Below are 26,955 nucleotides of genomic sequence, written 5' to 3'. Positions count from 1 at the left end.
TGAATACCCCACCCGTAAAGTCACTGTTTATAATTTTTTACCTTTATCAAATTTGAAATAGTTATTGTGTTTTGTTAAATTAATGGAGTGATACTTTTTAATCATATAGTGTGAACAATCTTATACATTTATTTTATATTCAAATCTGTAATTATTTCTTTATCCAAACCAAGCTTAACTATATCTATCTAATATTTGTAGATTGTGGAGCGGTTATAAATGTTAGTGACCCGTCTCCAAATACTTTTATTCCTGAAAACTATCCGCTCTCACCGACATCCAGTCGCTGTACATACAGCTTTAGTTCTAAAGACTTCCATCAAGTTAATCTGAAATTCCACAATGTTGTTTTAAGCACCAATTGCTCGGAAAGCTATATCGAGGTAGGTACAACACGTATTTAATGTATTAGTTAATAATAAAGCAATGTTTATAATGGACAAATGGTAAAGCTGTATTGCCTTGTTGTGATTTCCTCTGATGAATTTATTTTCAGTTATGTTTTAGTTAGTTTGTGTGTATACTTCTTGTTGTATCGTATAACTGTCCTGATTAAACTAGAATATTTTTAATATTTTTTAACTTGATTTATAATTCATTTTTCCAACTTCTTAAATTATGCAGGTATCTGGTAGTAAGTATTGTCATGACAACATAAGCTCGTTGACAATGGGAACGTTTTCGAGTTCCAGTCAAATAACCAACGTGACGTTGGTATCTACAAAGGCAGATGCTTTCTCATACGAGTTGGATATATCTAGTGGTCCGTGTACACGTTGATTGTTATTTTTTTTATATTACCTGCGGTAACTTTGTGTAGTTTAACAGATATACCAAACCACATACTCATATTTTTGGATTGATCTGTATATGTGTTCAGTCTCACAGAAATCGTGAAATACTGATATTTTGTATGCTTTTGTTGGTTTTCTGCGATATGTATTCATATTTAAGATTTAACAATAAATTTATGCATTGTTTTAGAGATGCAGTCAGATGTTTGCGGAATAATTGAAATCCCAGATGTCGTCAAAACAACCATTAACTTACCAACTCACAACGATTGCCATTACTGGGTTTTGCAGGATAACAGTAAAGGTTGTCTATATAGTCATATACCATTATTAAACTGAAAGTGCATTATATAATTTATCAAAAGCGATGCATGTACCAATAATGCCAAAGAGGTGCCGATGTTTCAAGATGAAGGGGTAATAAGAAGTCGAACAAATTTTACGAAATAATAATGTTTACAGGTATTTGTTTAAAAAGCATTTGCCTTTTTTTGGCAAAGTCTGCCAACAATATAAATAATTATTGTCAAAACATTTGCACTATGGAAAACCCTTACGCAGTTATAACCTTACTTGAGCACTTGCGTATTACTCTTTAAAATTAATATACAAGTTGAAGGATAATTCAAGTATGAGGTGAAATTGAAACCAGAAATACATACAATGTTCATAATGATTATTAAGACTTCAATAATTTAAAGCGTTAATATATAAATGTCATTCTGTGACAAACTATTTTATAGCTATATGTAAAATTAACAATTGACATGAAAAGCAACCTTATTGCATACTGAAACGAGGCAATAAAAATGAATAGTTGTAAAAAAAATTAAGCTTTAGATTTTTGATCAGTCTATTTGTTTGTTATATTGAAGCTTATTTAGGAAAAACAACTGTTTTGCGGCTACTTGACAGCAGCAGATTGTGTGTTCGTTTTACCAACATGGTATCAAATACCAGCGTTTGCGAAGGGGATGATTTAATTATGGAGGATGAAAGATTATTGTTGTATGCTTCTGAAACAGTCGTTCTACAAGTGCTACAGGTTTTTAGAAGTACGTCACATTAAACACTACTGTACAAAAACAAAAATATATGATAAGTTTAAAAATAAAAATGTACACATGATTTCATCATTACGCTGAATGAGTGATTAAATGAACTTATCAATGAGCTAGATGATCATATGTGTGAAACACATGTCATTTATTCATAAACAATATGTTTAGTAAAACACATTTTGCATAATCATATTTTCGCATATAAATATACGTTTTTCCTTTTTACCTAAAATATTCAGGAACTCGACCACGTGTCACCTCCATGTTGACTGACACTAGTGAAGTCCTAATATCAATCGACGATGGAGAGCCACAATATTGGTGCGGGTCACTAATCCAGCCCCATACAGGGCAATTGATTTGTCGAGAGGCTGAGAAAGGGTACGTGTATTTGTCACGTGTTATGTATAAAATACTAATAACAGTAGGCCGGTCTCATGGTAGAAAGTCACCTTCAAACCATACTGGTTGTTAAGGACTACAAAGGAGGTACTCCAGGGGCAATGATTACGAACAGTCTCAAGTCTGAGTTCAGACTCAAGACTCATTATGTCAAAACTTCATTTCATTGCCCTTTACCTTATATTAGAGTATTAATGGTAAACTTTGCTGAAATATATTACTATATAAATGTTTTATTATTATTAACATACAATTTTGTAAAAGAAATGGAATAAATATGATTTTTTGTTCCTTTATTAAAATGCTTTTCTGAGTCTGAGTCTAGACTTGAACTTGAGACTGTTCGTAATCATGGCCCCAGGCCCATATATCACACTACTTGCTAAGTCAATTTTCAAACGCAAAAGTTTTTTCTCATTTTAAAATTGTATTCTCTTGTGCACTTATATAACAAACATAATTGCTTCGATTTCAAATAAAAATAAATTTACATCACAAAAATTACTAATAGTAGAAGTAATAAATAAAAAAAAAATGTAAATTGGACTAATGTACTTTTTTCAAAAATATAATTATTTTTGTTATGAAATATTGACCAATAATTTTCAACAACAAATTTAAGAGAGAATGCGCGTTTTAAAAGACCATAACACTTTAAATATTGCTTTGGTATTCTGTTCTGAAAACAAGCTGTTTAGATGGGTATGAGGTGTTTGGTATGTCAACGTGTGTATGGCAGTGAGTGTCATTTGGCAAACACCTTGTTCCTCTCAACAGATATTATATACTGGATTGTCCCTGTAGTTTTCATTCTATTACCCTTATACACGTGTTAACTTTTAATGGTTTACTTGTTATTTTTTATATTTTATGTCCCAATTATTCTCTTCCAGGCAATACATTGGAAATGGAGAGAATTCGGATAGTAGTTGTGATACGGATCCACGTAGATGTTCGAATGCAAGCACGATTATCATTTGCAGAGGATACGAAGACAATCTTAGTGATTGTATTGTAATCGAATGCAATCCGATTTATAGACAATGTTCCTGTGCTGTTACAACCACTATATCATGCAGTAAGAACCATTATTTTCCGAAGTTAATTAAAAATGTTGATCGCAATAGTACTCTTTGTCTTGCTTTTATAACGTGTTATCATATAATGTTATGTATCATCCATACTTAATGGACCAATCAACCATTGACTTCTTTGCTCTAATAGTGATCAGCCGCCGACATAATAAAACTTTTATACTTAGTCCACTGGTATTCGTTTGGTTAGTTTTTGCATTTAATTATTCTATTGGTAAATATCGGATAAATATGAACCTATCAATACATATTTCGGCTAACTTTGAAAAGAACAAAGATTTACCAGTTGTATACAGATGTCTGCAGTTTGACAACTATTATAGAAATATATGTATGAATGGTGATTCATATTGTTTACATTACGATTTCTGACTCATTTTTTTTATTATCTAAAATTCTCCACTTAAATCGGTATATACTCCACAGATTTAATTGTACGACGGCATAAAACGTATATCTATAATTATAAACAGTACTCATTCTAATCTTTATCTTGTACAATACTAAAATAATATTGACTTTTATCACGACATACTTTTTCAGAAACTGCCACTGTAACATGTGACCATAGGATTTCAGAATGTGGATACATGTTCTCATATAGAGAATTTAACAGATCGGGGAAAGGTTTGTTAATATAAATGTCAAATATAAGTAATAACGCTAATTATGTGTTACATTATATTTGTAAAAACAATTTTATAAGTCTTTCTTCATACGAATGAAAGGATGTTTGTGAAGAAATGGTGTGTATTGTTATGCAAAACGTAAATGCATATGTTGCAATATACATACTTTTCTGTTTTATGTTATTGAAAATTGTTTGCAAAATTGATCAGTATTCAATAATGTTCATTATTTCGTTTTTATATTATAACGGGGAAAGGTTTGTAAATAGTTAAGTCCAAAATAAGGAGTAACGCTAATTATGTGTTACCTTATATTTGTATTTTGTTTTAAAATAATTCTTTCTTCATACAAATAAAAATATGTTTGCTGAAAGAATGAAGTGTATTATTTTTTTTCAGAAAGTTAATAATATGTTTCAATATACATACATTTCTGTTTTATGTTATTGAATATTTTCATTTTTTTCGCTTATATATTATCAGCCATAATGTAAAGGCTAAAAATAAAGGCGGACGGGTAAATAACAACGTTATTCACTTTTACGCTAATTGGTGAACGTCTGTTCTTGACAACATGGTACACAACAATTTATTTACCCACTATAGTTATTATTGAAAATATACTCTCGCGCTATAGTGTTTATGTATAATATCAATTACCTGGTCCGTTGGTGCCTTATCTATATCTATTACTTTTAAATCAAGTGATAAAAAGATTAATTTGTGATAATAATACAATAAAAACGTCCGGGACAAGCCTAGTTGCCAAGCAATTTACGATAACCCAGTTTTAAGGCACAAAGTCAAAGTTCAACCGAGACACAAAACATGGAACACAGAATATACAAAACAACACAGACATTCCACACGCAAAACATCACAGGCATGCTACACATACTTAAACATATATGTATTTGCATATATTGGTGTTATTACGAGGGTTGATCCAGAATAACGTGGACTTTTTTAATAATTCAAATATCATTTCACATAGAACGTAGAAACTTCACATTCAATACATATAACATATCTTATATAATCCCTGCAATTTTCAGAGCAAAATATTGAATTTTCGCTAAATTACAATCATATTACGACATATGGTTGAACCCGACCGGCGCAGTTCAGTGACGTCAATGACGCTGCGCTCATAAAGCGTCATATTTTTTTAGTTTACCAACCAACACTGACGCATAGTCAACTTCATATATTATGATAAACATAAATAAAAAGAAAAATAAATAAATAATATTAATATGAAAAAAATTAATTAATTATTTAAAAAAATAACACTTTTTCAAAGTAACCCGGTTCATTAATTGTTCACCTTCCTGTGCAAATCTTTGCAGTCTTTGAATAACGCATACATTTTTCTCTCTCGTCCTTTCATAGCAATTGTAGGACCCATCTCGCACAAACTTTTCGCACGCCTTAATCTTCTCTTAAAACCCTTTGGACTTCCGTACCCTGCCCCGACTATGCTTGCTACGATGTGCTGTCAAACGGCGAACCCCTCTGATGACGTTCTTCACCAACGTCGAAAACGTCGTGCCTCTTGTCTTTTTCTGTCCCTTTTCCTTATCGTCTTCTATGAAATATCATTGTTCTCTTAAACGTTAATGCCAGTTAAATACTAATGAACGGCACATGTTGCTTCATTTTCACCTCGGCCATCATTATCATAATCTGTGTCCGTGTCTTCCCCAATTCAACGCAAATCTTCATCGTCTCGCGCTTATTCAAAGTCCAATGACGCCATGTTGTATCCCAGACTGTGCTTGTAATCAAGTCAGAATATTACAACTTTTAAATGGAAATGACGTCAGAAATTTGATAAGTATATTCGTATGAAGTCAGCGTTTAATATGACGTAATTTGGCGGAATTTCATAGAAAAACATGGAAGAAAAGCATGTTGTAAGAGATACATAAAACGTTTGTGAACGTTCATTTTAGACGGTGCGCCGACCGTCCGTTCCTGTTATCTAAGAACCCGTAATTTTTCAATACTCATAAATTTTACAGATCTAAATTTCATACCGTCTATGCAGAATACTTCAAATAAGATATGCATGAATTTTAGAATGATTTGGACGAAAAATATAGAAAATATGTAAGAAGTCCACGTAATTCTGGATCACCCCTCGTACGTGGGATCGGTAAGTGAAATAAAAGGTCACTGGGGGTTTAAACAAAGTTTTGAGTACTTAATCTCACCCCAGTTCCCTCCCATATCAAGACAGTGTCTATGATAAAATGGAAACAACCAAAGTTATCAGATACAAAACCACGCATTGTCAATGAAAACACAAAGTCTTTATTTTGGATTTCAACTTGTTTATGAATAATGAAGCTTTGTATTAAGTGACTTTTTATTTGATATTTTGACACTGTAACGTTTAACAGGTTTAACTAAGTTGGACGCCGGTCATAACGAGGTAGCCAGAATTGTATCGCCTGCATTTGAAGCAGGATATGGAGAATCCGTCACCTTTGGATATCAAGTATCAAATTTAAAACAGTGGATCTCTGTTAAGTTGGAGGTATTGTTAATATCTTAAACATGAATTCATGGTACTATTTTCTATCTTGCAATTGTCTGCTGACCCCATTAACGTTTGGTTTCATTTCAAATTGTGTCTCTTACTAATTACTAATATGTAAACATATTCCATTTGTTTCGACTGAAATCGAACAAGAAATTACTTATTTTGTAATCGTTCGAATAAGAAGATTCCGGTCCCCAGATATAGCCTATTTAAAGATTTTTTCATTATGCAAAATAATTAACCGTGTCCATGTTCATGCATAACGTGTTTGTTTAATGCTGCGTTCTCTAAGGTTTTTGATTTCTGAATGTATTGAATATTACAACGACCACAAAATAACAATAATCGACTTGTGCAAATACACAAGCAACACAGACCCACAGACATAGGCGTAAAAATAAATGTTCGAGTTACTACACGGGTACAATTAGTGAATTAATACTACACGGGTACAATTAGTGAATTAATTCATCCCGTAGTCCAAGGTTCGGTCGTCCGGTTATTGCAGTTATTAGCGCGCTCTCTTCTCACCTAGGCGACCCAAATTCGATCTTCCGGGCTGGACCCATGTGTGTTTTGTTTGTGGTAGCCAAGCAGGACAAGTGGGTTTCCACGGCTACTTCGGTTTCAATCACAACGAAATACCACTCTCTCGCGTTCAATCATGTGAAGGAGATTGATTAATAAAATGGTTTTTGTTTTGAAGTATTTATGTTTAAACTAACCGGTCCAAATAGTAATTATCTTGAGAAACTTTAAGCCTCTTCTGTGTCAGAATGAACTTGAACATGATCTATTTGTTAGCTTGCAAATGGCACCACAGATACCATATGGACTCCTAGTGTGTTAACATCAAAGGGAGAGTATCGGGGATGTGCAAATATTCCAGAGAAATACGTGGATCATAACGTTCGGTTGGTCTTTGAAATGTACGATGTCTATCTAAATCAAACTTTGCAAGGATTTGTGTTTTCTCTGACGGATGTATATCTTGATGAAGGAGTATGTGCAGGTAATAAATTAAACATAACATTGAATGTATTGAAATGCTCTTCTGTTTCAAGAATGAGTTATGTCTGCATTGTTAACAAAATAAACAATGATTGCATATGTAATTGCAATAGTTATAAAGCACAACATGTTTAAGCGTTTTTTTCTGATTAAGCAAATGAAGTAAATTAAGCAATTGAAAGAACAATTTTGATTTAATTTAGTAATAGCCATACCCACCTGGTTTTATGTTTAATGTCAGTTTTCAATTTAAAACCTACATATCAAGCAGAAAAGAAAGAAAACACACGTGTAGAGAAAAAAACAAACACGAATAAATGTTATTATGCACACTTCAACCTCTTTGAGAGGTATAACAAGTGCTCGAAAATGCAATCCAGTAGAGTTCAATTTAAATACAAAACCAAAAAGTTGCATTATCTTAAATAATTTAAGGTAACACTTTCTATGGTTAATACTAGACGTCTTATGCTTCTGAACCTGTCGCAGCAAAAGTTTTCTTTGTGTTTTTATTTTATTTTATTTGTGTTGGTGTTAAGAAGATCGAAAATTAACAGCCAGATGATGCTAAACACCGACCAGTTCTTTATGCATAACAAGGACACAAGCTATTAGGATTTATAACTATTCAAATAATGATTATTTCTTTTTCACAGCAACTCTCTTAAGAAATTGTGAGTTCGACCAGGCACGTCAATGTGGAATAGGATCGGACTCGGGAATTTGCTTTGGTGACAAAGACGAACTTGGACCAGTCTGGATGCTAGACAAAAGTAGGATTTACACACTATATACATATTTTTAAGATAGTAAACATGTTTATAATATACTGTATAGGTTTAATTCAACCGCCAGCATCTGCGTTTAACAATGAATATTGCAAAGCTTTAGGATAACCAACGTTTTTTTTTTTTTATAACAATTGCAATGTAAGTAGACCTGGTTTAAAATTCTGAGCGTTGTCCTTTTTATTCAGTGATAATGTTTGTGCGCTGTAGCACTAGCGTGTGTTTTTACTTGTATGAAGTGTGTACCATATATAGATACAATGTTTGTTTTTATATATCTGCCTGTTCTTCATGTTCCATCTATTTGTTTTTCTTTAAGATAACCTTGTTGCGGACACAACCTATGCAACTCCAAACATGGAATATGCGGTTTCGTTACTTGCAAACACATCAGGGATGTCGTCCTTATCACTATCATACAGTGTTCGGAAACCTACAAACGAAATGGAGAAACTTCAGTTTAAGGTATTGTTTTTGTAAGGAACATCAGCCACTCTAAGAATATTACATTGTAATATTACCAACTTGCAAAATCAGTATACAAGGTAATACAAGATGATAACGACGAAAATCAAAATACAAGATAATAAAAAAAATGATAATGACGAAAATCAGTATACAAGGTAATTAAATGTTGATAATGACGAAAATCAGAATACAAGGTAAAAGATGATACTGACGAAAATCAGTAAACAAGGTAATTAAATGATGATAACGACGAAAATCGGAATAAAAGGTAAAAGATGATAATGACTAAAATTAGTATACAAGGTAATAAAAAGATGATAATGACGAAAAAATAGCACAATCAATATTTGTAAAATTTTACTTTAAGTAGGATCTGTCATTCGACGTCGTATAAGAAATATACTAAATTTAAAACCCTATTGAACGAGTTCAGGCAATCAGTTCATAACACTTTTTCTGGACGATCTCAATAAAGATATGTATAAAACACCTGACTCGTTTTACCTGCATTGGTTGTTAGCTGAAAACCACAACATAATTGCGTGTCCTGCATTGAGAATGTTTGTTCCTGGAATAACTTAAAACAAGTCATATATCTTATTGTTTTAATTCCGTGTATAAGGTGTATTAATATCATGGGGGTAAATCACAAGATAAAATGCGGACTATTACAGTAATTTGCTTTTTTAATCGTTATGTTACATTTGGTTTAAGAACTATATAATTTAATAAACTATTAATTATGTAATTTTCTTGTATACATTTATTAACTTCTTAACGGTTTTTATTTATAAATGTGTTTTTAGGAAATTAAGTCGAATAGTTAAGATTTTCTATGTAAATTTAGATGTAAATTAAACTGAATTCGCATAAATCTTTATGAGAAATAAACGTATGTATTTCTGTAATGTAACAAAATAAGCATATTTTTCAAAGTATATTTGATACAAGTATGCGGAGTGTTAAAATGTCTATTGACCAATAAAATATAGAAATGTTTCATTACGTATGCGTAATAGTTGTATAAACGCTGAAAGAATGAATATGACGTGATAAGAATGTATAATATACTATAGATTTAACTAGTATGAGCCTTTATTATCATTCATGAATATAGCATTCTTTAAATTTAACATATTACTGAAATGTCCAAATTTCGCTCGGCATATGCTATTTATGTATAACACGAGAAAATCATGTTATTAATTTTATACAAATGCAAACATCTACGTACTTAAATAGATTTTTGCTGATACGGATCTGATATTCACTGGCGACACAGATGTCATTCAACTGCCGATGAAAAAATGCATAAATATTCCGAATAGTTTCCACACCCTGCGTTTGGCATTAGAAACTGGTACTACAAACGGTATTATCAGCATTGACAGGCTCATTTTGATGGAAGAAAAGAGATGCATACGTAAGTCATAGTTGGTTCGAGTCTGACATTGAAAACATAATTTCGTGTGTGAAATATGAAAAAATATTTCGATTAGTCTGGTGGTATAGTTGTCTCCTTACTCAAGAATTAGTTCGTTTATCTCCACCATTATTAATTAGTTTTAATTGACTTTCTTTACTCACAAAATATACCGATCAGTCATCACTTCGTTTAAAGTGACACTCTAATTCAAAATCAATTAATACATGTATAACAAACATACGTTTTGGATGATAAACCTTTAACTACTTCCTAAATAATGCATTTATGGACAATATTAATTACTAATAACAAGATTGTAACCATGTATTTTTTAGCTGAAAACGCAAACATGATTGCTCAGTGCTAAAATATTTACTGTGACCTACTATTGTCTAATGAAGTAGAAATACCTCTTCTTAAATTAAACTCGGTTTCCTTCATAAAAAGCATTGTTTTCGACAATTGTTCATCCTTTTTGGTAAATTAAAACAATTGCATTAATTGTAGTAAATCTTATTTTGGAGTAAGAGTGGTATTTGATGTCGAAATCTAATACCATTAACGTTGTTCTCCTTTTTGTGTTTTCAGATAAGCTTAGCTGTGACTTTGAAAACATCACCCAGTGCTCAATCACAATAGAAGAACAATCCAATGTTTACTTTTCTTGGAGAATGGGAATCGATAGGATACGTGGTAATTGTATATATTCAAGTTCCATAAACAGTAGAATATACTTGTGGGTGTTGCTGTCATACAACCAACACACTGAGTTATATCCCTTATCGTTGACACGTAAAAGAATCTGAGAGTTTTCTGATTAATATTACTTGCAAGCGGTTCAACATTGATGACTGGTTGCAGTTGTTCGTGTGTTCATGTTTTACTTATTCAAGAGATACTCTAGCAAAATCCTCGAAGCGCGCTTCTCTGGGGGAAAATTTGCAAGTGAAGGTCTACCCTCTTAGTTTACAATTTTGTTGTTTTCGAAAAAGGGATATTACAATTAAAAAAAACTACTATATTAAACAGCCGGTTTCCCCTTGAGGAAGATTTTCCAGTAAAAGTTGACATTCGATACTATTTTTATTTGAAGAGTTTTCAGTATTACTCCGCTCAGGAATGAGTGTATATATTTCAAAGTATATGTGTAAATGTTAACCAGAAACAATGTATGGTGATAATGGATAGAAATTCAAAATTCTGAGAGTACAACCAAGCTCATGGGGTCATTTGTAAGTCTGACCTGTGAGGAAATTGTGTTATTTAATTATTTTTTTCAGGAGAATCATTAATAAAGAGCGATTAAGTTTTAGCTTTTCTAAACTTTTTTTTACCGATCATATTTACATATTTTCAAATGGAGGTGCTGTACAGTTTCTTTTTCCTTTATTCAATAACTCGCCATACCTACCATTTGTTGCTATCATACTAATATCAAATAAAACAAAGCGTCTGAAAATGTCACAAAGGAAAAAAAGAGTTATTATTATTTGAATGCAATTGGGAAAAAGCATGAACTTCCGTACCGGAAGCAATATTGATATCTCTTAAAATCATATGAATTCTGCGCATTGTTATAAACTTACATCTGGTAAGTAATACATCAGAGTTGAAAACCCATATCACAGTTCACGCACGATATATTGAGTTATAATTTCGATTTGTTTTGGTTCAACATGTTAGGAAAAGTGATGGAACTTTTTGCTTCCAACTCCGACATCCAAGAAGGGGTTACAGCGACATTCGAAATCAGCAACATTCAACTCAGAGACGAATCTGGACCATATCGTTGCTTATCATTCAATTACACAGCGTTAGGAAATGATAACCAGTTTTACCTCGATATTGTTGAAAAGAAAACCAATGACGTTAGAACAACGTATACTGTCGACACACCAACCAATGGCTGGAGAACGTTTTATATACCAATACAATCGTATTCCGATGTGGAAAATGACACACGATCATTTGAGTTCATAGCAACCGCGATGGAAACAATGAGAAATGGAACAAAGATGTACATTGATGACTTGCACTACCAAAGAGAACCATGCCCCCGTAAGTCAAGTAATGATATTGGTAATGCTACTATAAACAATGCATTTATTATATATATATATATATACACAATTGCGCCGTCATTCAATCACTTAAATATAATTAATAATTAGTATAATACAAATCGTATTAAACAATACTAATAATGATTGAAAGTATTGGTTTAATTAAGCATTACTTTATCACTCATATATTGCAGTTATTATAGCTTTTATTGAAAATTATGATGTCATTGCTACAGCTTTGTGATATATAACTAACATAAGTTCAATATTGTACGTATGTTTATTTATATATATTTGAAATTTAACCAAAGCATAGTAATTATAAGATTATTCGTTTTGTAGTTGGGCTACAACATATAAGGAAATGTGGATTTGAAGATCCCGCGCTATGTCTTCTTGACACAACTGGAGCAGGTGGGTTTTCCTGGGAGCGAACTCACTCGTTAGGAAATCTATCAACAGATTCAGATGGAACTGGTAAGATAATTACTTGATATGAAACTTCCTAATATAATGCAATCACTCGTATTTGTCATTGCACATACACGTTTGATCTTTGTATACAAGTACAATGATTTGATGAACATGCGAATATAGTTATAGTAAAATCTTTATCTTAATGTATCTAACAAATTGTCAAAATAATGTCAATCAACTGATAGGGGAATAAACATCTTGACCGAATGTTTGTCATTGATAGCTGCATAGCAATGACTTAATTCCTTAAGGGATATTGAGTTCAAAATAAAAAGGACCAGAAGGAAACTAATTTGCTTTTTCCTCGGATATGTATTTGGATACATAAGTATGATACTAACATTTAAGCACTGATAACACTAATAATTCTATTTCGTTTAGAAAATACAATTTCGTCAAAAATGAGTTTGTAACTTCGCGCATGCACAATCAGTCTTTAGAGTGATAGGTGTTGACTTTTTCAAAAAAATAGATAGCTTGCAGGAAAAAAAAATCCAACAGCTATCTCAAAGTATGGTATAACAGGACATAATTCCGATCTCTCTTGAATTCTATGAGTAAAGGGCGGTGAAGGAGCGATTTTAGATCTACCTTTATTTACAACTAATAGCATTTAAATTATACGTCAACTTACAGGTAATTTATATTTATTTCTACAGGTTACTACATGTCTGTCGACAATTCATACGGACCACAAGGAGCCGAGTCCCTTCTCTGGTTCACCGTCGACTTATCGTCTAATAATAACACCCAGTATTACCAGTTTTCTTACCAAATGGACGGTACTGGCGCTGGTAAACTAAAAACATACACTATGGATAATAAGGGAATCACTGGACCAATGTATGATATTGAAAATTACAACACAGATATGTGGATCATTTCCGATTGCTATTCCTTGCCTTCTCGGTTTATCGGTAGAATATATTTCAAAGCAATAAAAGGTACATCACCATCAGACGACATTGCGATTGACAATGTGAAAATCGGCCATGGAACGTGCGAAGGTAAAAAAAATAGTGACAATAGTCATGTTTTTCTTTGCTTTGATATACAGTTTGTGGCTTCGTCAGCGAAAATGAGCCCTCAGAGGTAAATATTGGGCCAGTTTATTGTTGTTAAATGCTGTACTTTATAAGCAGGCACTGTTTGTTTTAATTTGTCTTTTTGATGAGTGTTTTGATGTGAATGCCTACAAAGTACACATTTTCACAGACGGCGTAAATACAATTTTATTATTATTTAGTTAAACATTACGTTCAATGATTTCCTAGTAAATTGAAATGTTTTACATAATATACTGTGTAGCCTGCCTGTATGGTCAGTAAAAGTTGTATATACGTTGTACGTTTCTCTTTCATTGTCTGTTATGTTTAGGTTGTATATTTTACAAACATGATCTTTGTTTAATATTTGGCTCCCGGGCTTGTCCTTGTAGAGCCATTTTATAACTAAAGATTGTTTACTCAAAAGTAATTTGTTTTATTGTAAATATCTTGACAACAGCTGCATCCGTTTCCTGTTCTTTTGACCGGACGTTCTGTGGTTATAACACAAACTTTGATATGTGGAGTTTCTCAGGTACTTTAATTGAAATAATTTCTTGTTCGTAGAAAATGTCATACTGTATGTTGTACCTTGTAAATACAATTTGAATCAGTTTTCTGTTAATGACATTGTGTTTATTAGATCAACTTTTATAGAGAAAATATTATCTGTGTTCTTTTATAAAATTTGATATTATGATACCTCACTTGACCTGTCCATGTTAATTTCTCTAATACACGATGTAAGCCAATCCGTACTGTCAGTCTGACCAAAACTTTACGCCTTTCTGAAAAAACACTGACTGTGAACTAATCAACAAACTCGTTAATTGATCTCACATTATTTTTAAAATGAATTCAATTATTCAGTTTATATTTGTTTGTGTATGAAAATCAACCAGTAAATTTGTTAAATTGAAAATTCGTGTAAGAAGGTATAAATATTTTTATTTTTTTTATTTTAGTTATTTCAATAAAGCAGAAACATGTTATCATACCCCATAATAATAACGTCTGCAAAATAACTCAGTTCATAGTTGAAATAAAATCTTGTTGACTCCTTGCCAACGTAACCGTTGTAAGCAATTGGTTGTTCTGTATAATACAATATTTATAATAGCCTATACTGTTTTATTTCTCTGCTTATGTCTCGGTTGACATGAACGTCCGCGGGTTGTTATACGCTATCAACCTCCATGGCACCTGATATTATTATACTGTGTTTTTTCGTAGAAAATAACTACAGTAATTTGACTATTGGAAGTGAGCTGACAATACTTATAATAGGATCTACTGTATCAATTCTATCATATTTAAATATCACAAAAGGGGATAATTTTAAATCAACAAAGATATTCAATTTTCTTTATTATCTGAAACTCGTAAACTGTATTAAAATAAGAATATGTTTCACAACCATCACAGGAAACTCAGTGTTCACCAAATATGATAACGTCTTCCTGCACGCCCCACTCTACAGCCTTAACCTTACGGATGATCAAGAAGTGTGTGTGTCAGTTTTTTTTGACGGTAATTACATTGAATTACGGACGGGGTCTGATAGTACAGAAAACGTCAGAATCATACATTCAAGCGACATAGTTCCCGACAAAATTGGACAAATAACAGTTTCAAAGGAAACTCTACGGTAAATCATAAAAAATTAATATGAATGATATATTAAGTTATTGAATATACGCGGTGTTTAACTAACGGCTACTTTTAGCAGCCAACAACGTTGATTTCGATTTTTATCATATAATGCATGAAATTATTTAACTTCATAGTAAGGTATTATATAATTCACATGTGATTGTAAAATTATATTAATAGACTGGCCATTAAGCCGGCCAGTGGTACGAGAGTGAGTCACATACAAACAGAGGATGGAAGCTGCAAAGGTAAACATATTTTCTGTTTCATACGTAGATGAATTTATTATGGGACGTTTTTCTGATGTCATGAATCACGAGGATTTCGAGATATACTGTTATTCGTAACCGCGAATGCATGATTATACTCCGAAAGTGACGTGAAACAGTTCGTTAAAAACTCCTATGATCCCTTTTAATTGAAGCTCCCTTCTATAATTGTCATGTTTCCAAAGAATAAAGAATTTACTCAACTTTAATATAAGATTTCCCGGAATTTCCCATCCAGAAATGACCTAAAATATCACATTATTAATTCGTGCATCTAAATGATACAGTGGTCTCACACTTATCTTAAAACAATTCATCAATCAATTAGGAATTAATTTGTGTAACTGTTGAAAAGGTAGCACTGAACACACGACACTAGCATAATACGGGATCAGAAAACAGAAAAAGCGAAATATGAATATTTTGTACTTTTACTATCGGAAACGGGAAGGGAAATTGATAGGCATACATCAGGACTTTTTTTGTACCGGAAACAAAGGGGAACTCAATTCAAGCGGAATTTTGCATAATCGAACTTGTGGCGCAAGCCTAGAAAATCAAAATCTTCTAAAATTCAAACATCCAAACGTAGTAATAAGTGCTTGACGTTATGACGTTATTTTCTTCTGCATCCTGGTTTTACTAGCGCGATCCAATTGGAAACGGTGTTTCAAAATGATGACGTTCTTCATTCCAGCGCCGATCACAAATACCAATCCTTAAATTAACCTAACATGCTTTGTAATCTAACATCAAAATAATTGAAATAGGAAAAGCCTATGTACATGCAAGGAGAGCTTCCTACTTCTCGTTTCACAAACAGGTTTTAGTACGGGAATACATTTATTTTGAAGAACACCAACATATCCGATGGGTTTCCCGGAGTACCGTATCAGTCGCTATTGATAAAAAAGGTTGGAGAAGGAAGACTCATAGAACTGAGTGATTTTTTTTAAAAAAAATGCAATTTTAATCAAATTGTAATACACATATTCTAAATTCTGACTAGGACATGAAAATTTAAAATTTACCCCTAAATAATAGATGCACTATCCTTTGCACGCAAACGTATAATCACAACGTCAACGTGATCAATGGCAATCAATTTGAAACTGTTCAGCTGAGAAATGTTGTTAGTTTGCTTTTGGTTAAATTTGCTTAACATACTTAATTTTACTGTACAAATACTACATGTATGATACGTTATGTTTATTAAAGGAAAGAGTTGATACATAATGTTTGTACTACGGCTATCAGGTTTAGTTTTCGAATGATTTTATTGTCTTTGCGTTCCTAGGGTTCCCAGTACTTTTCTTTCGTTCCATCCACCTGAAGTATTACTTGAATCTAATTTCAATTTTCTCTTCGCCACCCATTCGTCCGCAGTCATTAGTTTATAATTAAGGTTATGGTTATGTAACTGTTGTATAATGCTAACATACACTACAGATTCCAGATGAATTATTATTAATATGTGTAATAACCTTTCCCTTGATAATGCAAAACAAAATGTTATGGAGTGCGCAGGTCCACTTTATCTGCTTAAAAGGATATGTTAAAAAATGATCTGATGATACACATGCTAAAAGTCCGATTTTATGGTGCGTTAGTGCTATGAGCATGTGTTAAACCAATGTTTTACATTCAAAGTAACGTTTTCAGAATTGCAGTGTGACTTCCCGTGTGAAGAACAATGTATTGACTCGGTTATGGTTTGCGACACAGTATTGCAGTGTTACAATGGAGAGGACGAGAAGGATTGTGGTACGGTCTTTAAAATAATAACACACTATAAACTACAGGGATAAGCCTAGTAGCCAATCAAAGCACGACAAGTTTGTCTAAAGCACAGGGCTAAAAACCCAGACTGTTATTTATCGGGAGACACAGAATGTACACACGACACAGACATACCACATACAAACCACGCATTCATTAATACATATTTATTGCCACATTTAAAAGATAAAATCAAATTCAGATTTCATTTCAGGAAATTCGGTCACATGTGACTTTTCAAATGGAAGTTGTGGTTACATGGCAACTGAGGCATCAATATCGAAGTGGGAGATTGCATCAAACATTTCAATAGAAACAAACGGTGTATTGAAAGTGTTAGAACCAGGTATTCCATTATTATTTTTATTGAGTTCACTTTTTGATACGAAAACCAATGTCCTTTAAAAATGCTTACACAGTTATTCAACCTATATAATGTGTAATTGTCAGTTGAAGATGAACTTCGAACACACGATTAACAATCCCTCCAAAGCCTCCTATTAATATATATATATATATTGAATCGTACAATATACAATAAACATCGCTGCATTTGATTTCAAGTCAACCGTGTGAAAATGTCTGATTCACAAACAAAATGAACTTTTTCATCCCAAATCGACTGTCTATGAACGAAGTTGTCCGATTTACAAACACAGCAAAAAATAAACATCGAAGATATAAGCAGTCTTTAGTTTTAAAGTATACTTTTACAATAATCGTATTTTAGCTATGCACCACATAGCAATATTTGTATACTCTAAAGCGCATCTTTAGATGAAAACAAATTCGTTCAATTGCATTCTTACACCGATAAGCGTAACTTTTTTGGATTCTCTCAGGTCAAACGATGTTTGTCATTAGTTGAATGACGTTTTATTGCGGTAGAATATATGTGAAGTCAAAAAACAAGTGACGTAATGGACTCTACCGCTCATCAGCCAGCCGAATTGATACTAGTATTTTCGTTCAATTGGTCTTTGAAACACTTGTTTTTTTGCACTGTAGTTGGATGACTCAAGATAAATTTGTTAATTTGATGAGTGTAAATATGTACATTAAATATTTTAGAACTTATGTTAATCTCTGCATAAAAACATTTGGACTTCTCAATCAGTGTACTTACCAAATGTTTTCATCTGCAATGCTTAAACAAACAAACTTTTAGTTTTTTTATATACATTTTAATTGAACCAATTCTTTGCAGCTCACGGTACTGGTATAATGGTGACCTACATGAACTCTAAGGAAACGGGATACGCCAAAATGCAATCAACAGAATATAGAATTACAGAGCCGTCTTGTCTCCAATTTTATTACACTGGAAACTCCTCAATGTTTGCTGTTAACATTAGTTCTTATATTTGGATGGACAAAAATGCTGCTTCTTGGGTCACAACCTGGAAAATGGGACAGGTATATTATTTCATTTTCTCATAAAAATGCAATTGATTAGATTTGAATAAAATGGTAAGAAATAATAATGCTAATATTGTTTCCGTTTTGTTTTCATATAAAACTTACACTCATTTCTAATTTTTACTACCAAAATGACTTGTTTTGTTATATCCAAGTAAGCAAAATGTTATTGTTTAAAATGTAAACATATGTATGTTTTCGCAATATGATGGCAGTACGTTCTTCTTTCCATATCACTTTTAGGGTTGAATATTTCTTGAGAAGTGGTAGAGAAGAGCATAACTTACAAAACATTTCCCTAATTATTTGTCCTTGACTCTTTTTTATTACAACCGAATATTTTGTTTGACTATGAGTGATTTTTACTTTCTTGAACGTTAGTGCATCTATTTAACAGGGAAATCTAAATGACGTAAAATACGACGAAATGATTAACATTATAAATGTAAGCACACTATTACTAAAGCAAAGATTCCGACATACCAAAACAACATTTATATTTTTAATCAAATCGGAAACAAACAATTTTATATTTCTCTTTGGCTTTAGCTTAACGTTAGCGCTATGACGATGAGAGCGATGTTCGTAGCAAACTTCACCTCCAACAGACCCGCCTTCATTGCGGTTGACAAAGTTGAATTAATTGAGGGCAGCTGCACTAAAGACACTCTTGGTAAGCGGAGTCTTAACGCATATGAATAATATATTCTTTAAATAATTAGAATAAACACGCTTGAACTTCTTTTTGTAAAGCACATAAAACATCGAAAAAATGAATCTTACAATTTCGGTTAATTGTTACTGTTCGCAAAACAACGTACAACATTCTAAACGCCCCATGGTAACTGTCGACTGATCGCAAAACATTGTACAAGACTGTAACCGCTCAATGGTAAATGTTCACTGACGGCAATACAACGTACAACACTGTAAACCCCCAATGATAACTGTTCACTGATGTCAATACAGTGTACAACACTGTTAACGCCCCTGTTTACTGATGGCAACACAATGTACAACACTTTAAACGCCCCATGGTAAATGTTCAATGATGGAAATACAATGTACAACACAGTAAACGCCCCATGGTAACTGGTCACTAATGACAATGTAATGTACAACACTGTGAACGCCAATTGGTAACTGTTCATTGATGACAATTATGTAAACGCCAGTTGGTAAATGTTCACTGATGGCAATACAATATACAACACTGTAAACGCCAATTGGTAACTGTTCACTGACGGCAATACTGTAAACGCCAATTGGTAAATGTTCACTGATGGCAATACAATGTATAACACTTAAAACACCAATTAGTAACGGTTCACAGATGGCAATACAGTGGACAACACTGTAAACGCCAATTGGTTAATGTTCACTGATGGCAATACAATGTATAACACTGAAAACCTCACTTGGTAATTGTTCACTTATGGCAATACAATGTATAACACTTTAAACACCAATTAGTAACGGTTCACAGATGGCAATACAGTGGACAACACAGTAAACGCCAATTGGTTAATGATCACTGATGGCAATACAATGTATAACACTGAAAACGCCACTTGGTAACTGTTCACTTATGGCAATACAATGTAGAACACTGAAAACGCCACTTGGTTACTGTTCACTGATGGCAATACAATGTACAACACTGTAAACGCCAATTGGTACCTGTTCACTGATGGCAATACAATGTATAACACTGAAAACGCCAATTGGTACCTGTTCACTGATGGCAATAAAATGTATAACACTGTAAACGCCAATTGGTACCTGTTCACTGATGGCAATACAATGTATAACACTGAAAACGCCAATTGGTACCTGTTCACTGATGGCAATAAAATGTATAACACTGTAAACGCCAATTGGTACCTGTCACTGATGGCAATACAATGTATAACACTGTAAACGCCAATTGGTACCTGTTCACTGATGGCAAAACAATGTACAACACTGTAAACGCCAATTGGTACCTGTTCACTGATGGCATAACTGTAAACGCCCCATGGTAACTGTTCACTGATGACAATACAATAAACAACACTGGTATCGCCCCATGGTAACTGTTCATTGTTGATTATACAATGTACAACACAGTAAACACACCATGGCTACTGTTTACTGATGTCATTACAACGTAAAACACTGTAAACGCAGTATGACATCGTCTTATGCGACACTGTACTTCCAACAAGCCAATAAAATTAAAAAGATTGCTTTCAAAAAAGTGTTAAAGTTCATCAGCGATTTATTTCAAATAAAGCCAAACCCGTTCCAAATTCAATTTTATTCTAACAATCATTTTACAAAATGTGCGAGTTATCAATAGCTGCTCTGCCAAAAAAACCAATCTGCTATTTGTGTCTGCTTATACAGATTTATAATGATTTGGTTTAGAAATGAACACAATTCTATTTTGAAAGAATACTCTATTAAAATATACAATTATCTCGACAATTCAATAAGTGAATAGCAGCACTTTGTTAACAATCATTATCAAACTTATGTTTGAGTAAAAAAAACTCCCATACTTTGGTTGGGATTATTAACTATCGATGAGAATCAGCGTAAATGCCCTCTTGAAATACAGAAAGTTGTCAAGTACCCAGACATGTAATGTCTGAGTTTATTACCATACACATATAGAAAAGGAAAACATAACATGATTTGATTTTAGACATATTACCTGTAGATATTCCGCTGACTTCTCTATTTGCTGGTATATGTGTATATTTGATTTAATGATTTCACGATATCGTGTAACACACCTGTTAACTTATTCTGTCAGAGTGCGTCGATGTTACACCTTACAAGTGTGAGAATGGAGAAAGATGTTATTCTGAAAACGAGCGATGCAATGGGATACCAATTTGCAACGATTTGTCGGATGAGAGCGAATCAATTTGCAATTCAGGTAGATTGATATAGTTTTGAACTATGCATACTTTCTCATTGTTGCATGTATATTTTAAAAACGTTTTACGATTTTTGATTTTTTAATCAAGGTTACAACTGTTGTTTTTTAAATATTTATTAAATTGTTTGATGGAAATTGAAGTCTAATTTTAGATATGTCTTTATTAGTCGGTAATCTGGGTAAATTTTGATGTGTGGTTGAGAAAGACTAGTTTAAACCGCCATTGAATTCTTCTTTTGTAAAACTTGTAATTGGCTAGCATGCTTGTCTCTGTAGCTTTCATTCTAATATTTACAATTTTCAAATGTATTTAAATACTATCTAAACAAAGCAATATTCAAAACATTCGATGATGTTATAGTGCGTTACGACATATAATTGAAGTGTGTTACTCTGTGTAATTTCATCATGGTACCTGAATCTTGCGTCAGGTTGCTCTGATCTACTGAAAAGCCTAACATTGAATATTTGCAGAGCCTTAATTTGTATAATCGCTTATCTCTACACTTTGTTATTGCTGTGCATAATACACCGTAAGTGTTATCCCTGTAGTGACCTTTTTGGTATCATATTATGTGCCGAACCCTACATGTTCTCATAGCTTTACCTATCTCGTTTAGTATAATAATTTTTATGTGCCGAACTCTACTTATTGTCACTGCTTTCCCTATCTTGTTCTGTATTGTAGTGTCTCCAGAGCAGACCTACTTTGTATAAAAGCGTGTACCGAACTCTACATTTTTTATGGTTTACCTTTCTGGTTCTGTCAAGTAGTCCCTCCTGAGGTGACCTACTTTGTATGAAAGCGTATGCCGTACTTTGCATATGTTCAGTGCTTTCGCTATCCCATTATGTATGATAGTCTCTCATGTTGTGACCTACTTTGTGTAAAAGCTTGTGCCGCTCGGTATAATTTTCATTCATGCAGTGACTTACTTCATACCCTAGCGAGTGCCATTTTATGTATTTTTCAGTTCGTTCACTATCATGTGACTTTGAGGATGATCATGTATGTGGATACAACGTAAGAGATGCACACAAGATTTACTCCTTAGCAAACGATAATTGGCGCAGAAGGCAGGGTTTTGCTCACTCGATTCCACACACAGATCATACGTTCAGGAATTATTCTGGTACAAATATAAATATCGGTTTTGACCTGAAATAATGAGATGGAATTTTAAACAAACTGATGAACATTGTTTTCTTTGTTTTGATGTTGTCTTTTCTTTCAGGGCAGAACATTGCTTTCTTTGTTTTGATGTTGTCTTTTCTTACAGGGCATTACCTTCAATTTGTTGTTTACCAACACGATAGTAAATACAAGTTTTCATATGGCGCATTAGCCTCACCTTCGATTGTACTGCCAAGTGACGGTTGTGTGACATTCTGGTACATCCTTAATGCAACAGAAATCAGGCCAAACGGACATTCTGCGCAAATAACTGCTAATTTGAATTATAACGGGTCAATTGAAACGCATTGGTACGTAAATTACTTTTTTGCTCAATTTTACCGCTGTAGTGTTCGAGTTATGAAAATAGTTGTGATGTGAGACAGCCATAACAATTCATAATCCGTAATGTTATTAAAGTTTTTGGTTCTTTTTATCATTCAGTAGTAATAAATTTGTTCTTAAAAATTAATACAACACAATGAGCCAGTGTATAGATGCGTCTACAATGTTGTTCTGTTGACTTCAGGTAATGGACATAGTTAATTAAACCAACCCTGCTATTTTAACACGTTGTACTCATGATTTGAATAGGTAGTTTTGTTACCAAATATGTTTTACACAAAAATGAAGGGTAACTAATTCTAAACGTGTCGATGAGATTCTGAACATATCACTCCATTGGTGCAGCACTTGTATTTGCTAGTTTCTATGACGTCATAGTGTTTGATCACGTCATATTTTATTTCATAACAGTGCTCATAGCAGATCAATGTTAACACTAAACTATCCAGTATGTAACCTCAATTTTAGAACTTGATAATGCTGACTTGTAATGATGTAAACGTTCGACCGGTGAACGTGTAACAGTTTGCAGTGGCTCCAAATGAAACAAAACAGACCTTTTCTCTTTTAAACTTAATATTTATCTTAGGTACGACCAGGTCAATCGTCCATTCTCAGAGTGGGTCCAAGGAGGGATACCAGTAAGAGGCGGGAAAAATGTGTCACTCATTATTGAAGCGACAGTTTTTGAACCAATCACCGCCTGGCCCGGGGTTGTTGCTGTTGATGATATTGACTTCCATGCGGGGCCCTGTAACATAAAACAAGGTAATACTTACAGTAATATCAAACCTTGTGATTGTGTATGTGATGTTAATATGTTTGTGTCTATACTTCATTGTCGTTTGGGTCCTAGCCTTAAGCCCCTGAACATGGTTTGTTTTTGAATTTTCAACTTTTCGGCTTTTCCCTTTTTTATTGAATTCAGCAGTCTGAATTATTTTTCTATGAAAATAGTTTAAAGATGAGCGTTTTACAGGTAAGGAATAAGTGCATGCTATATTACAAATCGTCACCTCATTGCAATAACTCAATATCTTGCTACTATTGATTTTGATTATGAAAATCGCAAACATCTCGGTGTTCACTTAATATTGAAGAAATATATATTATAACCCGATTATAATTCAGAATTTGAATTCTTTATGTTTTCAGGCTTTCACAAATTAAAAAAAGTCAGGGAGAATAATCATAATACAATATTTCGTTCTTTTCTTCAGAATGCAGCACTTCATCTTTTACGTGTAAAGAAAATGATATGTGTATCCCTATAGTGAAGGTTTGTGATGGGGAAAGGGATTGTCTCGGTGGATCAGACGAAATGCACTGTGGTACGATATGTCTGTTTAAATCAGCCTTTACTTAGCTCTGTACACAACTATTGTTTTGATAGATTTGTCAGTTTTTGTTTCATTTTAATCTCTAAGACGGGTTCAGAGATAAACTATAGGTTGTCAAAGAAATCTTCATACCTCGCAGTCGATTAGGCTTCGCATTATACCGTTGTGAGTTTAATAAACTCCGTTCAAGTATTGCCGAAAATGTTCATGTGTATACAGATAATACATTGGAGAAAAGAGATTCATATCAGACGAAAGCAGTGTTTATGAACAAGGTAGATTATGATTCATAATCGTATCGATTCCCGAAAGTAAAACACGGCTTACAATTTTAGCAGTGGAGTAGACCACTTTTCATTGTTTTCAATAAAAAATATCTTACAGAAACCGAAACTCCTAAATTATTTTAAACTTGGATTCAGTGCGTGCAATAGACAGATTCCTCTTTCAGAATAGATGTTAGTGTTTAATGTTTCAATTTGAGGTTTATCTTTGCGTTGAATCCTTTGCATTGTTTGAGTGGCCTGAGGAAATTCACGATAAGGCCTAAAAAAATATGTCCGTTTCGGGTAACCCGACCCTACCTATAAAAATGCGCCGACCCTAACTATTTTTTTATGCTTCTGAGCAAAAAAAATATTAGTTAGCGAATAGAGAGTTACGAAGGGCGGATAAATGCAGATTTTAATCAGAATTATAATATATATGATAAAACAAAGTCAGGCAACGACAGTAATGTAGGAAAGACTGCCATGTGCAAGAAAACCCTCTGAACTTACGACAGATTTTGAAAAAAAAAATCCCTACCTACCCTCCCTAGAAAATTTGGGAAGGTTACCCTAAACAAACATTTTTTTTTAATACGTGTACTGACCTGTACTGACCTAATTAATAACAGTTCTATAACATCTAATGGTAGTGTTTATACTCAATATTTTATAATTTAATCTTAGGAGGGGTTCATTATTAAATTTAAGTTAATGTTATGGTCATACATCATTAACGTCATATTCACTTTTTTGGTCAGTTAAGTATTCCGATTAGCTTCATCGTTCTTAGATCAAATTAAGACCAATATTGAATACCAGCCCTGACCAATTACAATGGTCGTTTTTGTTTAAAGATATATCAAAGATACTACGTTTATCGAATAATGAATGTAATTGAATGGATGCGCGTGTTTCTGATGAGTGTGAAATGGGAGTGTTCAAAAAAACTTTTACAACTAAATATCATTTCATTATTTGCATCCAACTATTTATTCAGACATTCGTCCAAACGGAACAATTGAACTGTCCGGTGGTGACGGATCGTACGGAGAAGTGCGGATGTTTGTTAACGGAACATGGCATAGGACGTGTTTTCCGTACCCTTCGTCGATTGTCACAGAGTCGAAATTTATCGCTGCTCGTATATCTGTAGCTCATCCGATATGTAAAATAAAAGGATACATGTAAGTGGAAATATTAATTTCAATCGAAGTTTTTTTCTGCTACCAAATTGGCGTATATTGAAAAAAAAAGTGTTTGAACATTTTCAACAAAGCGTAATAAGTAGTGGTAAGAAAACCCCGTCTTGGTCAGGCTAAATTTAAATTTTTTGCAAATACGTTTTTTTCTACACTACAATATATATGCAAAAAGCTACAGAAACATGCTCAGTAGCAAAAAGTTTAAACATAAACCCGGTTTAGTGGCAAACGCCAAAGACATAGAACACAATATCACAAACAAGAAACATAGAACAACACAAAACTTTACAAACAGCACAGTGCATAAATACAATACTATATATATATATATATATATATATATAAATAATTGGTATGTTTATCAAGAATTGTTAGATACCGCCTTGGAACGGTCAGTAAAATGTAAATTTACTGGGGGTTTAAACCAGTTTATGTGCACTAACCTCACTCTTATCCCAACAAACAACAGGGCCAAGCCCGGCAGTAATAATGTTACTATAACCCAGATACAAATTCTTTAGCATGCTTAGAATGCGAATTCTACCGCCCACAATCTCAAAAAGGCAGATTATTTAAACAACATTTTACTACTATTCTTTAGCGGAAATGCGGACTTGTTTGAAATACGACGTGGGAGACCTAATGCCGGAATTAATCTGAATTGTACGGATGGATGGTGCTACCCCGGAAACAACGCATCGTGTACATCTTTCTTAGGCGTGGCATGCTCCAATAATGGTAAGGAATAAGAACCTACATTTGATGTTGA

At 33.2% G+C, this 26,955-nt stretch overlaps 1 protein-coding gene across 1 annotated transcript in view; it reads left to right on the top strand.

Moving 5' to 3' along the window:
- The window catches only part of LOC128240004 (uncharacterized), a 136,786-nt gene that overhangs the window by 94,375 nt on the left and 15,456 nt on the right, over positions 1-26,955 (top strand). The window contains exons 59-88 of the mRNA XM_052956480.1: positions 202-383; positions 625-763; positions 985-1,098; positions 1,670-1,849; positions 2,095-2,236; positions 3,151-3,335; positions 3,895-3,978; positions 6,386-6,522; positions 7,333-7,540; positions 8,196-8,312; positions 8,647-8,792; positions 10,038-10,218; positions 10,810-10,914; positions 11,905-12,279; positions 12,627-12,761; positions 13,421-13,768; positions 14,268-14,342; positions 15,233-15,455; positions 15,641-15,708; positions 17,392-17,493; positions 17,723-17,854; positions 18,716-18,924; positions 19,477-19,600; positions 21,728-21,853; positions 22,831-22,989; positions 23,137-23,341; positions 23,965-24,143; positions 24,596-24,706; positions 25,982-26,168; positions 26,788-26,924. Of these exons, the coding sequence (XP_052812440.1) occupies positions 202-383; positions 625-763; positions 985-1,098; positions 1,670-1,849; positions 2,095-2,236; positions 3,151-3,335; positions 3,895-3,978; positions 6,386-6,522; positions 7,333-7,540; positions 8,196-8,312; positions 8,647-8,792; positions 10,038-10,218; positions 10,810-10,914; positions 11,905-12,279; positions 12,627-12,761; positions 13,421-13,768; positions 14,268-14,342; positions 15,233-15,455; positions 15,641-15,708; positions 17,392-17,493; positions 17,723-17,854; positions 18,716-18,924; positions 19,477-19,600; positions 21,728-21,853; positions 22,831-22,989; positions 23,137-23,341; positions 23,965-24,143; positions 24,596-24,706; positions 25,982-26,168; positions 26,788-26,924 (4,815 nt within the window). The remainder of the gene's footprint in view (positions 1-201; positions 384-624; positions 764-984; positions 1,099-1,669; positions 1,850-2,094; positions 2,237-3,150; positions 3,336-3,894; positions 3,979-6,385; positions 6,523-7,332; positions 7,541-8,195; positions 8,313-8,646; positions 8,793-10,037; positions 10,219-10,809; positions 10,915-11,904; positions 12,280-12,626; positions 12,762-13,420; positions 13,769-14,267; positions 14,343-15,232; positions 15,456-15,640; positions 15,709-17,391; positions 17,494-17,722; positions 17,855-18,715; positions 18,925-19,476; positions 19,601-21,727; positions 21,854-22,830; positions 22,990-23,136; positions 23,342-23,964; positions 24,144-24,595; positions 24,707-25,981; positions 26,169-26,787; positions 26,925-26,955) is intronic.

The sequence above is a fragment of the Mya arenaria genome, chromosome 7 (assembly GCF_026914265.1).
Source record: "Mya arenaria isolate MELC-2E11 chromosome 7, ASM2691426v1".
NCBI classification, from domain to species: Eukaryota; Metazoa; Mollusca; class Bivalvia; order Myida; family Myidae; genus Mya; species Mya arenaria.
Note: the sequence above shows the minus strand (reverse complement) of the source record. Positions and strands in the feature narration are given on the sequence as shown.